Source organism: Ornithodoros turicata, chromosome 4 (assembly GCF_037126465.1).
Source record: "Ornithodoros turicata isolate Travis chromosome 4, ASM3712646v1, whole genome shotgun sequence".
In the NCBI taxonomy this organism is placed as follows: domain Eukaryota; kingdom Metazoa; phylum Arthropoda; class Arachnida; order Ixodida; family Argasidae; genus Ornithodoros; species Ornithodoros turicata.
In genome coordinates, this window is record NC_088204.1 from 55,994,521 (window position 1) to 56,009,295 (window position 14,775).

General features: G+C 46.6%; 1 protein-coding gene across 1 annotated transcript in view; it reads right to left on the minus strand.

The window, feature by feature from the left end:
* LOC135391599 (globin-like) overlaps nt 1–14,323 on the minus strand; it is a 70,831-nt gene extending 56,508 nt beyond the window's left edge. Inside the window, exon 1 of the mRNA XM_064621900.1 lies at nt 14,109–14,323. Within this exon, the coding sequence (XP_064477970.1) occupies nt 14,109–14,248 (140 nt within the window). The 5' untranslated portion in view covers nt 14,249–14,323. The remainder of the gene's footprint in view (nt 1–14,108) is intronic.
* Between the last annotated feature and the right edge of the window lie 452 nt (nt 14,324–14,775).

Here is a 14,775-nt window from a genome sequence, read left to right on the forward strand (position 1 = left end):
GTTGATTTGAGATTTGCTGGCGCAAAGATATCTGACAACCAATAGGAATGGCAGTAGTTGTTACCTTCTCTGACGTCATAGGTTTATATTTCGCCAAGTGCGCTAAGAAAACACGTGGACAAAATAACATTTCAGTACAACGCGGTTGTGATGTAATGAAACAGACATATCAAAGGTAGATGGGTAGAAATCCAGCGAGCCGGTATAGAAGTACGAAGGGAGTTGCTCAGGACAGGAGCCGCCGATGTTTCGAACAGAGACTGTTCCAGAAGAAGAACAGTCTCTGTTCGAAATATCGGCGGCTGCTGTCCTGAGGCAACTCCCTTCAGACAATCAAAGGGTCTCCCTTAATAATATAGAGATAAAAAAAATAGGTACGTTCATGGCGTCCGTGCCCCGTCACATCCGCTGGTCACTCACACCGCAATGACTGCATGTTATATTAGGAAGAGATGAATGAATAACGCGAGCATACGATAATGGAACCATTCTCGTTTCATCAAGGGAGAAGTACATTACGTCTTATTACCCATTCATGATTCCGGAACGTCTCCTTCGTACATCATGAATGTGTATAGTTGAGGCACGCGTCATCCTTCGTAATTAGATCCACGAGCGAGGAAAAAGCACACGGCTAAACGGCCGCGTGACTCATTGGAAAGCATTTCATTTCTCCTCCGTTGCTCAGGTGTTATTTCTGAGAGAATGAATACCTCGTTTGTACGAAGCGTGGTTTCGCCATACCGGGGGTGAAAGCTTTTTACTTGATTCAAAACCAGCGAGGCGTCTGTTGCAGTCTCGTATATTGTGCCTGATCGTATATTGTGAGATCTGTATATGATATGACTCGGCCACCTACACTGTGATTAGACACGAGGCCGGTGGGACACTATGTATAGCTTTTATGGATCGGAAGTGATTTACGAAACGATGGGATAAAGGGCTCCGTAAAATCCCAGATCAACGATACGATGTCAACAAGCTGAAAGAGTGCCGCGCGATCGGCTTACAGTGTTTTTGGAACCGTTATTGCGAACATCCATCCGTTTTTCCACGCGGTTCTACCACAACTGCCAATTTGGGAGTTTAGATCGATAGAACAGTTCCGAAAAGACGATAAGCCGATCGCGCGGTTTCTTTCAAGTGGCTGGCATCACTTTGTTGAAGTAGGATTTGACAAGGTCTCTGTCGTTGAACGAAAAAGGATTACGCGAGCGAGATGGTGTAATTTAAAATAAGAAAAACATTCAATGTTAGCGCCGCGTAGCAACTGTGGCTATAGGAGCGGCGTACGGACGTGGAAAGCAGGAAAATGGGGGAGACAGGGGAGGGCTGGTGTAAACATGACGTAGGAGGCAGTCTTGGGGAAAGACTAGTGGACAAACAATCAAATGTACAACACAGGGCAAGACAGGTGTTTGATAGTCTCCTTGCCTTGGCCTGAAACTCAGGGATATGGCATACTGTCTACGTCCTCTACCGTATAGTGTTCGTAGACTACTTCAGATCTATATACTATGGTCTTAGCCACTTCAAAGGAATAGGGCGATTGCCTTATGTTTCCGGAACCGCCATCGTAAACACCTATCCGTTCTACTAAAACTACTTATCTGTTTATTTGGGTGAGTGCCGTATGCACAGGAGCGAGGACAAGCGATAACGGTCATTCCCGCGGAACGGAACCAGAATCGCTTCCCTGCGTGTCCACCCCAAGAAGAGACAGGAGTTTGTCTGACCGGCTTCTTGTCTCGTCACCAGGGGCAAGAAATTTGTCAGAGGCTCATGCGTTGCACACGCGTAGGGATGAGTCGATATCCAATTTCTCTTGAATATATCCATCCAAAGCGTTACTTTTAGTACTATGTAAGGCACCACGGGACAGTTAATATTATATTATATAACCTATAAAAATGCACGTCTACAGCGCCTGAGAAGTTGTGAGAGACACCATTCTTCGGCGGTGAAAGCCTTAAAAACAGAGTTATCGGAACAGCTGCGTTATCCAACTTCTCCAAAGTACTTGGCCCATGGAGCTCCCCTGCGCATCAGTGCAGGGCACTTTGCTTTCATGGAAACCACTGGACTCCTCGAAGAGCTCTAAACAGAACTCCGACCTGCCGTCGCTTCGCGTTCACCATAATTCATTCTCTCATATTAACCTATGTGAAGTGGGATAGGGTCCCGTGGCTACCACGGAGAAACATCCCATGTCATCGCACTTTGCCTCCATTTATTGTTGTCGTTATGCATACACTGTCTGGTGCCCAGTAATCCCAGATTGCGTGCCGTACGCCCATCAAGCTCGCCAGTGCCTCGAGCAAAAGGGTCCGCACATTACCGTTGTAGGTCCTCTTATCTTTCGCCACTGATCTTAAGTGAAATGTTAATGAGGCGTGCAAGCCCTCGGTGCGATCAACCCGTATACCATGGCAACATGTCCCCCGACGGCTTCTCGAGGCATCAGTAAAAGACTAATAGTAAAAGACTAATGCGTTCAGAACGACCAGTGGGGCCTGCTGCCTGTCGTACCACCAAACTTGATACGCTGATTGGAAAATGGCGCCCGCATACTTGGCCGCCATTGACATCCGTCGGTTAATGTGAATCGCCACTTCGTCCTCCTTTAAGTTATGCAACAGCAACTACTATAGAATCTTTGGCGTCCCGGCGGTCGCTACCACAGGAATAATCTCCAGCGATAGATAAATTATTCCTCACCTACCTATGATTTCACGCTTATAGCTGCCACTATGCGCGACAGTTACAATAAAAGGAATCCTACCGAGAAACGCCATTAATAATTTCTAATTGAGGGATGCTACTTAGTCAACCGCACATTGGTCATACAGACAAATGCCGATGAACGCAGAATTGATATTCCTCTATCATGTCCCGATCACACATTACAACAACATGACTTACATCCCAACACATAAACAACGCACCAGTCGACATCAAGCAGCTCTTAACGTTGGATTCCCTTTAGCTGTCCTTTCAGTTTGGACAGTTTCGCGATTTAGTTTACCGTTACCTTACTTTTTTTAATATGAACCCAGGCCATCGTAGTCCACTACGTTTTCCGACAACTTTAGCAAAGTCATTTACACTGGCTTAGAAGCGAAGCATCAGTTATGTAAACAGTTCCAGTCATATGGTGGCATTTTAACCGGACGTTCTTCGTCGTTCGACTCTTACAATTCATACACGCAACACGTCAAGATAATTGATGTGCCACATGAAACAGGAGGCGTATTTGTCTAAACATTCGCATAATCACGTAAACATTACGCCGTACACAATATACTATCATAATGCGACTGCACACGGAATGCTTGTGTCCAATTTAATTCGCTCGGTAATTTTGCTGTACAACAACAAATAATGCGTTGACAATAGTTACCATAAAGCTGTACACGTGCAATCTCTAAAAATTAATTGAATACTCCGAGCCGTCAGTACTGTTACGAGGCAATTTATGTCCCAATAGACTTCTACCCGAGAAACATCATGACGTTGGTAGACAGACTCGGAATGGGAGGGCTGCGTTCCACGAATGGGCACTTGTTCGATGCCTCCTACTGAACGACATGTAGGACCGAAAAGTAGGACCGTAACGCAATCCCCCCCCAAGACCGTCGCTTTCGGGCACGAACTTGTTCGCCCCCAGCTTCGAGCGTAGTTTAAACCTACCAAACTGGTGGCGCTGTCGAACACTATGGCGTCATTTGTTTACATACAGGGAGAGGTATTTTTCATTAAGAATTTTTTTTATAGAAAATTGAAAATTACGGGCAACACTGTGTAGAAGTTGCCACTGTTGCGCGCGCATTGCTCGCCAAGAACGGCGTCTAAAATACATTATATGCTAACCCCCCTCCCCCTTGCTGTCCTCTCTCCATCTGTCTACACGTGTGCGCTGCTCACAGCCACAGTTGCTTCGCAGTAGTATGAGTGGCATTGAATGGCTGGGTCTAAGAAAAAAAAGAAAAAAAAAAGAGAAGACCTATCGGCTATGCATCCATGAGGAGCAGCAAAGCTCACCATTCGAACAAATAGATCACTGCTGCTTGACGAATTGCGGATTGTTCGACACTAAATTTCGCCCCGAGCCGTTTGACGCCATTTTGAAGCCCACGCTCACCACGCGTGAATGCTGTGTTTCGATTTCACAGACTTTTTCAAACCTCATCCGCTAATTATTTACCTAGTCAATTCGAAATCGTAGTGTATAGTTACGCGTACGGTTATATACCTTCGTTTATTCTGTATTTTTTTTTTCATAATTTTATGTGTCTCAGCTGCTTGTATCTGCCTTTCTTTGCTTGATAGCTTTTTGGGAATAGCGAGCCTACACCGTGGCTAACCTTTCCCTTCTCTTTGTTTTTTCATTTACTTCGCATTAAACATATCTCCCCCTCCTCCCTTGTTAGCTCAAAGCGAGTTGCGCGTGGGCTTCGAGATGGAGGGTATTCGTAGCAGACAACGCGGTCGTTTTCACATTATGCAGAGGGAGCTAGTGTTCAGGCACCCTATTTTACCGCATAGTCTTGCTAGAAAGTAGACTCGTTGGGCGGGCTTTACAGGCAACACGCTGTTAAGTTACGCTGCCAACATAAACTGCCTGCCCGCTGCTTTGAGGCACCTTTGACCTCCTGTACTTGCATGTGAGTTGGTATGTGAGTGAATGAAGACGTGTGAAATGTAACACGTATAGTACGCGGCAGAGATCTATACCTCATGTTCGATGTGCAAAACCGAGGGGCGTGGCTGCACACCGAGTGTGTGTCTTCGAAGTGGAACGTAATGTAAAATGTCTGGAAGCCTCCATGACCTGAGACATATATATTCCGGTCGCGTTTGGCATTCTTACGAATTCGAAGAACAAGATTATTGGAAAACAGAAAGCACATTAGACCTCCCACGCACAAGTAGGCGACGAACCCACATTACATGCAAATGAGTTACTTCCTATATGACACAGCTCAGGATGGCATGGAGTTGGGCCTGTTGGTACATAGTAGTAAATAAAAAAAAAAAAAAAACAGCGGTATAGATACGGACAAAGGAGGAGGACGACACGTGCGTGCCTATACCGGTGGTTTTTATTTATCACTATTCCTATATGACGCATGCGCGTAATATGTGACAGGTGCGCTATACACGAATGAACTGCAAGTGCGTCTCAGGATACGGTGCCGAACGTTGTACGAATTCAATCTCTCCCTATTATATTTTTCGCCAACAGTAACACCAACATAATCACTGTGAACGGCAGAGGAGTGAATCTTTATCTTGAGTGCGCACGAGTTGCCCTCAAGATAACTCCGGCGTTGTGATGTGTGGAGCGATGATCTGTGGGAAAGGTGAGGGCGTTTTCGTGAGGCGCTGAGCTATAGGGCACGTCTATATACCACGGGTATAAACGATTGGATTGGATTGGAAAAAGAAAGACAAATCGGGAGAGGTTAGTCCCGACCCAGTCAGAACTGGCTACTCCAAAACGCGTTTGTGGGTGAAAAAAAAAATGATAGAAGAAAAGAGAAGAATAAACAGGAAAGGGGTAGAGTGGGTGTAGCAGGATATAAAGCATAAAGGAAAACGGGGGAAAGGAAAGGGGTATAAACGAATTATGTGTCACTATGCATGCATCCGCTACCTATGACGCAATTCTGCTAGAACATAATATGGAGACCATAAAAGGCTGGTGAGTTTTCAAGTAACTTTAAAACTTGTGCTACTTGATATGTACTCTAAAACTGAAAAAAAAAAAAAGAAGACAGTGTGCTGGTCAAAAACAAGTCAAACGGCAACATAACGACGACAGAAATTGACGCACCGAACGCGCTGAACTTAAAGGCAACTTTATTTTAAACCTGTATCTGTAAATGCCACAGGGGAGGTTGTTCGTTAGCGGGGCATTTAAAGGTACAGGTTTAAGAATAAAGTTGCTTTGGTCGAAGTTCAGGGCGTGTCATGCGTCAGCTTCTATAGGCGCTGTGTCCTTGCTTGAGTGTGTCCGATTTTAGAGCGTGCTGTTTGATTTGTAGAGGAACACCACCTCCTATTTTTTTTGTTAAATCTGTCCTAGCGCGACAGGTTTAACAAAAATTCCTTCCGTTCAGAAAACACAGCAATAGACGTATATTGAGAGTTATCGAGCGCAGTCAGTTTGCGAGGCTGACAACGGCTAGCTCACATAAAAATTATTTCGTTCAAATTGTTCGAACGCATCCTATACTCGCGTATAAAATATACCACGCGGTAAAAAGATCAAACGAAAGGCATACTGTTTGCTCACGCTTTCGCCAGGACCAACCCTCCGAGATGAATAGACAGCCTTCCGAGTGCTTTGGGCATACTGCATCAAAGCTTAGGTCTCACAGGAATTAGGAGTTACTGTCGTTGCCTATACCCGTGCTTCCATTCTTCCAGTTACACGACGGCTTCTCTTACAAAGCGTTTGATAATACTACATTTCATAACGTTTAACTGCTACGACCAAACCACGCTGAATGCTCTTTTTCTGGGAGTATGAGTTCGCGTATTTGGATCGCTTATTTGATCGGGTACGTAGCAGGTGCAGATTTTGAGTGTAGGGCCGTCGCGGTCGCTCGTCTTCGGTTTCCGTCGTCTGCTAACCAATGTCGTCTGCTAACCCATGCTAACCCTCGCGATGCGGATGTCACGACACTGGATATAGTTGAAAAAGTGCGAGCTTGCAAATTCCTGGCGCTCGTAAAGTGCCACGCGAACGTGCGAGATCTGGCAAAAAAGATGCGACGAAATGTCCACCCGAATTCGCTACAGATGTTTTCTTTGCACAGTCTATTCCTTATTTCCCACTCCGGTATGTAGTACCGTTAGAAAGGTAATACCTTACGCAATACCTCTTAAGAGTCTTTCTCCATATTATTACCCACATCCAACCCAGCCCAATCTTAACGTGCAATAAAAAGTAAATATCCACATCAGCGCGCTAAGTGCCATCAGCCTCTTAACACCTAATTCTGTCCTCTCCTGTATATCACAGTGAAAGTCTTCACATGTGCTGCCCACGATAGTGTCGTAATCACCGAGCTAATTGCCTTCCCGCTATTTGCTTGTTTGTTAGGTGTGTACCACATGCAGTTATCAACAGTAATGATGTATTGATGAGTGATTATATGAGTGACGAAAAACACAGCTGCGGGCTCAGCCTCTTCGTGACTCATCAAATCAGGCAACCTGTGAAGGAATACACTAGCAGCCAAAAGACAGAGGTGGAGACAAACACGAGTTCTGTTAACTCGAACTGGGGCAGAGTGACGGTCCAGAGAAAAGGAAATAGCGCGAGCTCTACACACCGAACTTAGGAGAAAGAAAGAAAGAGAGAAGAGAGAGAAGAAAGAGAGAAGAAAGAGAGAAGAAAGAGAGAAGAAAGAGAAGAGAAGAGAAAGAAAGAAGAGGAAAAGAAGACAAAAGGAAAGAAAGAGGCACATGAATATGTGCCGTGTTGAACCACTAATTAGATTAGAAAAAGGAAAAGTCCCCGATGTAATGTACTTCCTTTCGGGTAAGTCTGTGTGTAGAGCTCGCGCTATTCCCTTTTCTCTGGACCGTCATTGTATCCCAGTTGAAGTTAGAAGTATATAATTACGCGTGTTCGTCGTGTCTGCTAGTTTAAGGAAAAATTATTCAACACGTGGAAACCAAGTGAAACTTTGACGATATGCAAGATGTTGGTGGCTACTTTATTTCCTGGCATGCCGGTATACCAACTACCCCGCCTGGCCAAGCTTGTGAAATCAGGCAACGATACATTACTGCTCTCTAGTGGGATCGTATATTATGAGCGGACTTCATAAAGAGCTGCGACAGTAACTAAACTGTGAGGACTGTATGCTGCCAGCAAATCTACCATCGTGTAGGCTTCGTCTGCAGCCCATGGTATGTAGCAGAATCTCTCCGTGAGCCACAGGGCACGCTTCAACAACGCTGCATTCACCTTCATCGTAACAGGGAACTGCCTTCCGATTTGTTCCGATGTTGATGACTTCAAACTCGGTAGATGATATATGCGCGGCTTACTTTAGGGGACGATAGCGCGCACGGTTTAGCTTGCGAAATATTTGTCACTGCCTCGCTACAATCAACGTAGTACGATACACACCTGCAGCACATTTGCCCTGATCCCCCCACCCATCCCTTCTCACCTCCACTCAAAGATACGAAAAAATAAAAAATAAAAATCGGAAAAAGAACCTTGCAAGCCAGCCCTCCCGCAATTTTGAAATATCCGAATGTCGCGTTATCCATTTTGTGCGTATATTTTATCGACACCGTCATCTCGTAACTGAGAGACACAAGTGTGCGCGAAAACATTCGATTTGAAAATCGATATTCTCGAGCAATATGCGTGGGGGAATATGGGACTCGCCAGCCAGCCAGCCTCGACTCTCACTCGGGCAATTTCGACCCGGGGCAATGTTTTCTTGAAAACAGAGATTCTGCTCTCGCGATACCCTCGTGAAGCGTACAGCGGGGTTTTTCACCAACGACGCACAGCCTATAAATATACGAGGTATTTCAGCAAGAAGTATTCGCGCAGAAAATACGCGTAAACAGCCAAGAAGTATACTTGCTCTTCAAAAGACTAATTCAAAATATTAAGCGATCGCGGCTACTATTACTATAGCTGCAAATATACATACTTCGGTGAATTGTATAATACAGTTATTGCGCTTACTATATGTATACGTGCGTATATCAGCTCCCGTGGTATAGCGGTTATGATCATCGCTTTCTAAACAGAGACTGGGAGGTGACGCGGTTTTAATCCCCGCACCATCTGTGCTGTCAGAGGTTTTCCCTGGGTTTTCCCGGCAGACTTTCCAGACGAATGTCGGCGCAGTTCCCCTGAAGTCGGCCCAGGACGCATACTAACCCCCTGTCTCCCTCTCGTTCCTGCTGTCCTCTCTCCATCTGTCCGCGTCTGTACGTCGATCATAGCCACAGTTGCTTCGCGGCGCTAACGCGGAAATAAAAAAAAAAAAACACGTGCGCACACACATAACTGGGTTAACGCGCGCAAGGAAATAAGCGTAATAGTACCACCATGCGCGGTAATAGTATTTTTATCAATAGGTGTTGAGGGTCTCCGACGGAATTCCAATCGGGTAACTACAGTTGTAACGGAAAATGGAATAATATATTACCGTAATTGGAGCTAGTAACGATATGTCTCGCCCCAAAGAGGGCACGGCGTTCGTAGCGTGACGGAATTCGTAAATCGTAAGTCTATTTTCACTTGACTGCTCGGTCTGTGACATCGTTAAAACACACACACTTTCAAAGACGATACGCTCCAGCATGGCTACACGCATAATGACAATGAAAGCAGCCGGTGGAGAATATTACAAATGCAAAGTTACCAAGAAAGCGTTTGCAGAAAGGCACTCTGATTCACTCAAGCATTTTGGATATGGCATCAACAACAACAATAAGTGATGACGATGAGATGGGGTGTTTCACCGCGGTGGGGTGGTATCCTACCCCATTGCACGTGGAACATCATCTGAAGATGATGAAGGAAGAACTAAAGCGTCTGGAGCAATCCAGTGGAGACAGGGAGTCCATGAACAGGTGAAGAACCCGACGATGGAGCACAGGGGCCAATGCGTGCAGCTAAGGTGAGCGGCCTCTTGCTGATACGGCTAAGCTCATCGCACAATTAGATGTGAACATAACTAGTACGTATCTGAAGCTCGTATCATCAGACTCACAAACACAGCGTTCTCCGGTTTTCATTCACACATTAAATCTGATCGTTACCAAACAACAACAATCCAATCAAGTTTGTTGCTTTTTAGCGCCACAACATCGGAGATCCCAATAAAGTGTGTGAAAGCGCCTTTGAACACTTCAGAGTGCTGCTTCTTCGAGAGTAGCACATTGTCGAACGCAAATTGCAGCTCCGAGATTTCGGAAACGGTGATCATTGGAATCGCATAGCGACTTCTACAGTTGTGGATATCGCGTTCACCAGTCTTGAGTCAGAGAAAGGACTGCAACGGAAGGTTCTTTATTGCCGGCTGGGTGCCAACTGAACTCGATCAGGGTGGCCGAGTAGAATGGTCAAAGGCTGGCGCGTAACACGAGGGGCGTACAAAACTCGATGTGCCTGCGCACGACATCTGTGTCGTCTGCTACACAGTTGTAACTCGAAACATCTAATCAGAGTCGAACCCGTAAGTGAGAAATGCATAGAGAGAGAGAGAGAGAGAGAGAGAGAGAGAGAGAGAGAGAGAGGGGGGAGAGAAAGAGAAGTGAGTGAATGGGATACGCGTGGGATTTTCATACTGGGAGAAGGGGGCGGAATTTCGTAGGGGCGGGAGGTGACATATTTCCTGGCTTTTTTGGCATTTCTAATAGGTATTTTTTTCGGGGGTGGGTGTTGCGTGATCTTCGGGGCCGTGTCAGGGCACGTGGAAGGGTGCTGAGAAAAATCCCCTGCCTGCAGGTCCTGCGTAGCTACGTTGATAAACTGAGAAATAGCGCTCAGCATCGAGCCCAAGGGCGGATAGGGGGAGTGGGGCTCTGATGTCCCGATTTCCCCCCATTCAATTTCGGTCGTTACTAGGGGTTCCAATTTATCTTAGGAAGTTATGCAGTACATTTTCCCAGACCAGCAATTTCCTCCCTCCCCCCAGGAAAATTCTGGATCTGTTCCTGGTGGAAACTTGTATTGCTTGTAGGGCCCTACACGGGCCCGGGCCTCCGACCCGGCCCGCGGGCCGAGCCGGGCTTGTTATTGGCTGCGTGCTCCGGGCCGGGCCGAGTCCGGGCCGTTAAAATACGCCACGACCGCGGCCCGGGCCGGGCCCGGGCCGACAAATGTTTCCGAGAGTCAGGCCCGGCCGGGTCACGCAGCTAATTCCACACAATGGAGATGCATTAGTTCATATCATGCGCTTGCGTCACTCCCGTGCATATTTTGCAAAGATAGCAAGGGATACTGCATTAGGCATATGATTCGACCCTCTAGAACATTCTGAAAGCCACTTTACATTGCTTGTCACTCCTCACGTATTTCACAATCACTTGGCAAAGCTTGGTGAGAAGGGTATGGACTGGGAGAAGGAGTTTGTTGACAGCATCCTCTACCTCCGCAAATCTTGACAGTAACGATAAGGCCCATGCCCGCGTACGTTCTGGATTTAATTTGGTCTGGTGCGGTTATGGTGGTATACCGCCATCACTTGTATGTTTGTCTTCTCTCCTTAGAAATTTACTGATAAATGTGTTTGATAATCGCCAGCAACGCGTACGTCGCGGCTGGAAATGACTGTACTATGCCGGGATCTACTCGCCGGGTCACCGGGCCGGGCTGGGCCGGGCTCTATTTGCTTAGATTCCGGGCCGGGCCGGGCCACAAAAATATGAAGGTCCGGACCCGGGTCGGGCCGGGCCATTTTTCGATGCGCCCGGGCCGGGTCGGGCCCGGAAAAGTAGGCCCGTGCAGGGTTCTGATTGCTTGTGACATAAATGACGTGAAAGAAGCGGTTCTAGGTAAACTTGCCGGGACTCTACCCTTCAGACCCTTCAGCTGCAGCGGTCTTGCGATGCCAATCCCGATGCTAACGGGGATATGTAGGGAACGATGGGATACAATGGCTTAGGCCTAGGTGCCTAGGGCGAAAAATGGTGCGCCCAAGTTGCACTTGCGGGGTAACTCGATAGTTTCGCGAAACCCCAGGACAGTGTTCGCGAAATTTGGGGCGAGGGAACCACTGTACTTGTCTGCTAACCACACCGTGCTTGTGTTTACATCACTTATATTATCCGTTACCAGCAGCGCTCAGAATGGTATCCGTAATATGAATGGGACGTTATCTCCTCAGGCGGTGTTTCTAAATAGTTATTGGTCAATTAGAACTTACTAGTAGAAATATGGCGGTCGTCGAAGCCAGACAGCGGCGCGATCAGAACAGTTACCTTCCTCCATGTAGATCTTACCAACCAACCTCGGTCAAGGCTTCAGAAATATTCCCTTCAGAGCCCCTCAATAAGCAACGAAAAATTGCACATAGACGCACCTCTTCACAGCCCTTATAATTAGGCTTCAGAGTTTTCGGCATTTATTCCTGGGGAGATTTATACGTTTTGTCAAATTCTGATATTTTCGGCATTTTAAAACGTTCGCTCCCAAAATAGACCCCGAAAAATCGGCAGCTATAATGACTCCTGAAAGGAGGACAGCTTAATAGGAGGACAGCTTAATAGGAGGACATTGAGAACGCAAAGAATACCTTTTCCTATGTTAGAGGGTTCCACGTGTACCTGAACCACTTCACCCCCGAGGGAAAGTTTTCCTATAAACTACAGTATTCCCCACATTCCACCTGGAAACGAGGTGAAACGGAAAAACGAAAATGTGACGCCTCCGAGGAACGAAAATGCATCCGGGGACCGGCATTTTCGGTATGCACCACCATATGCGAGAGTATAATTAGGAGTTTTTCGGAACGTGCCGAGTTTTCAAAAACATGTTCGGCGGGTGTTTTTCGGCAAATGCAAAAAAAACGCGAAGACCTACTTATAATGCTATATATCGCACCCACACGCTCCTACACAGTGAATTATTTTGCACCTTTAAGGTGTAAATGTATGTAAATGTTTGTATGTAAAATGCCTCGTCCCATGAAACGCACCTTTGTGATGCAAATTTCGCGCCCTGCATGCACGGGAGTCATGCGAAGCACCCTACAAAAGCCCCATTTCCGCGGGCATATTCACAGAAAATTTCAGGGCGGTTATTTCCCATTTAACACACTGTCTCAGGGTAGTGTTTTGGAAACATTCTCAACGCTGTTATTACACCTCTCGGTTGAGCCTCAGAAATAAAACAGTGTTCATGTACAACAACACCCCTTTTTACGAACTAAAAGATGTAAAATTATTTACTGCGTAAGCTCTCTAGGAGTTTTTCAAGCATTTACAAACGTTTCAAGAAGCAGCAACATTGCCCTCATTGAGGACAGAATTCTGTTTCATTTCATCGGCACATACTAGAAACAGAGCGAGCGGCAAGAAAAGACGCAATGTAGTTCATTCCGTCCTTGGCTTTCTCCACAGAGGAAATACTACTGTGGGGTGTATTAAGAGGCCCTCCGCCACTCCACTTGAGTAAAGGCTCCTTGCACACAGAAACAAGCTAAAGTGGGGCGTTTTGAAGGAGTCTTATACAAATGATAGCAGGAAGATGAACGAAGGATAACAGGAGGGTAATAAAGTTAGTGTCCCGTAGAAATTGATATTTTACGTTATACAGTCCACGCAAATTTTGGATCTATAAAATTACTGCTCTTTTTATTCGAGTCATTTAATTTGCGCCTTAATTGTGGCAATTGAGGCAGCCGTCACCTGAAACCCAATGATGGTAAGGTTCGCCAGATGTTTCGCTTCTTGCTCTACAAAAAGATTTCCTTTGGATGGATGCCACACTTATATATCTTCCTCTTTAAGGCAATGCACAGCAGCATGCAAACGTGGACACACGAGACGTTGAATCATAAAATAGCCGCGGCCAAAGCACTATTTGAAATATTACTGGCCCAATTTTTTCATATGAAAGCGCACCACATAATGGCAGGATTGGAAGAAAACCATATCTTTGAACATCAATCAACGTCTACGGAGTAGGTCCGTAAAACTGATGGGGAATATATTTACCACACTTCTTATCTCCCGCGGGGCTCCAGCGATAAGAAGACGAGACAAACACGGGGGGTTGTCACTTGTTGCGTCACCCCACGTGCTCGGCGTGTGTTGCCAATATTGGCTTCGTAAGATTGCAGTCGGAGCGCTGCTGGAAGAAAATTACTCGCCAAAGCTGGCGGTAAGTTGTTATTCCAAGGCTGTGCGTGCGTCGGAATGCCGCTCGATTCACCCTCGCTAATGGGATGACTCGATGAATGCTTTGCATCCACGATACATATGTTTTTGCTGATGCAGCTTTACCTTGTTTGTGTTTGCCGTTTCATTCGTAATGCGGACAAGAAGCACGAACGCGGTCACGTGACAGAACGCGCGGAATCGTCTGCGAAGTAATGAGGGAGGAGGGAGCTTACATGAGGAAGATTGCTACGGCGTTGCTCTTGACATCTTTGCGCACCAGAGCCCAGGTATCCCGCACAAGGTTCTTCTCGCGCGGCGTCAGCCCCGTCTTGGGATCGGGCGTATCCTGCTGATTGGAAACCACGCTGCCCATGTTCGCACGGCCGACAGGGCCCAACCAAACGCCATCGGCGGCCGCCTGCCACCCAGCCTTATATAAAAGCAGACGACGGCGAGAGTAGCTCGTTCCGTCATTGGCTGGGGCCCAGAGGTGACGACGCAGATCACGTGACGACAGCGGCGCCGCTCATCGGAATCGCCGGAGGACTGGATTAAGCTGCTAGGTGGATTAACGGGATCGATGGTAAATCACTCGTGCAACGCCTCATCCTTGAACGGTGAACGAAAGCTAGTTTTAACAACTCTTCGTGGTGGCAAACCGCAATCAAAAGGGCTCTTCTTTTTTGGAGAATTGAACATAGAGAAGGGGACAAACGATTCGGTGACTTGGCGCGCGTCAGCTGTAGCCGGGAGTGCTTCGACATAAGGTGGAAAATTCACAGGTATTCTTTGTTTTCTTTTGGCAGCATAAAACAAACAAACAAGAACATAAAGATCATAAACCACATTCCCTCATGAAGTGCGTTTGCTCAGTCGGACAGGTTGGTACGAGCGATATAT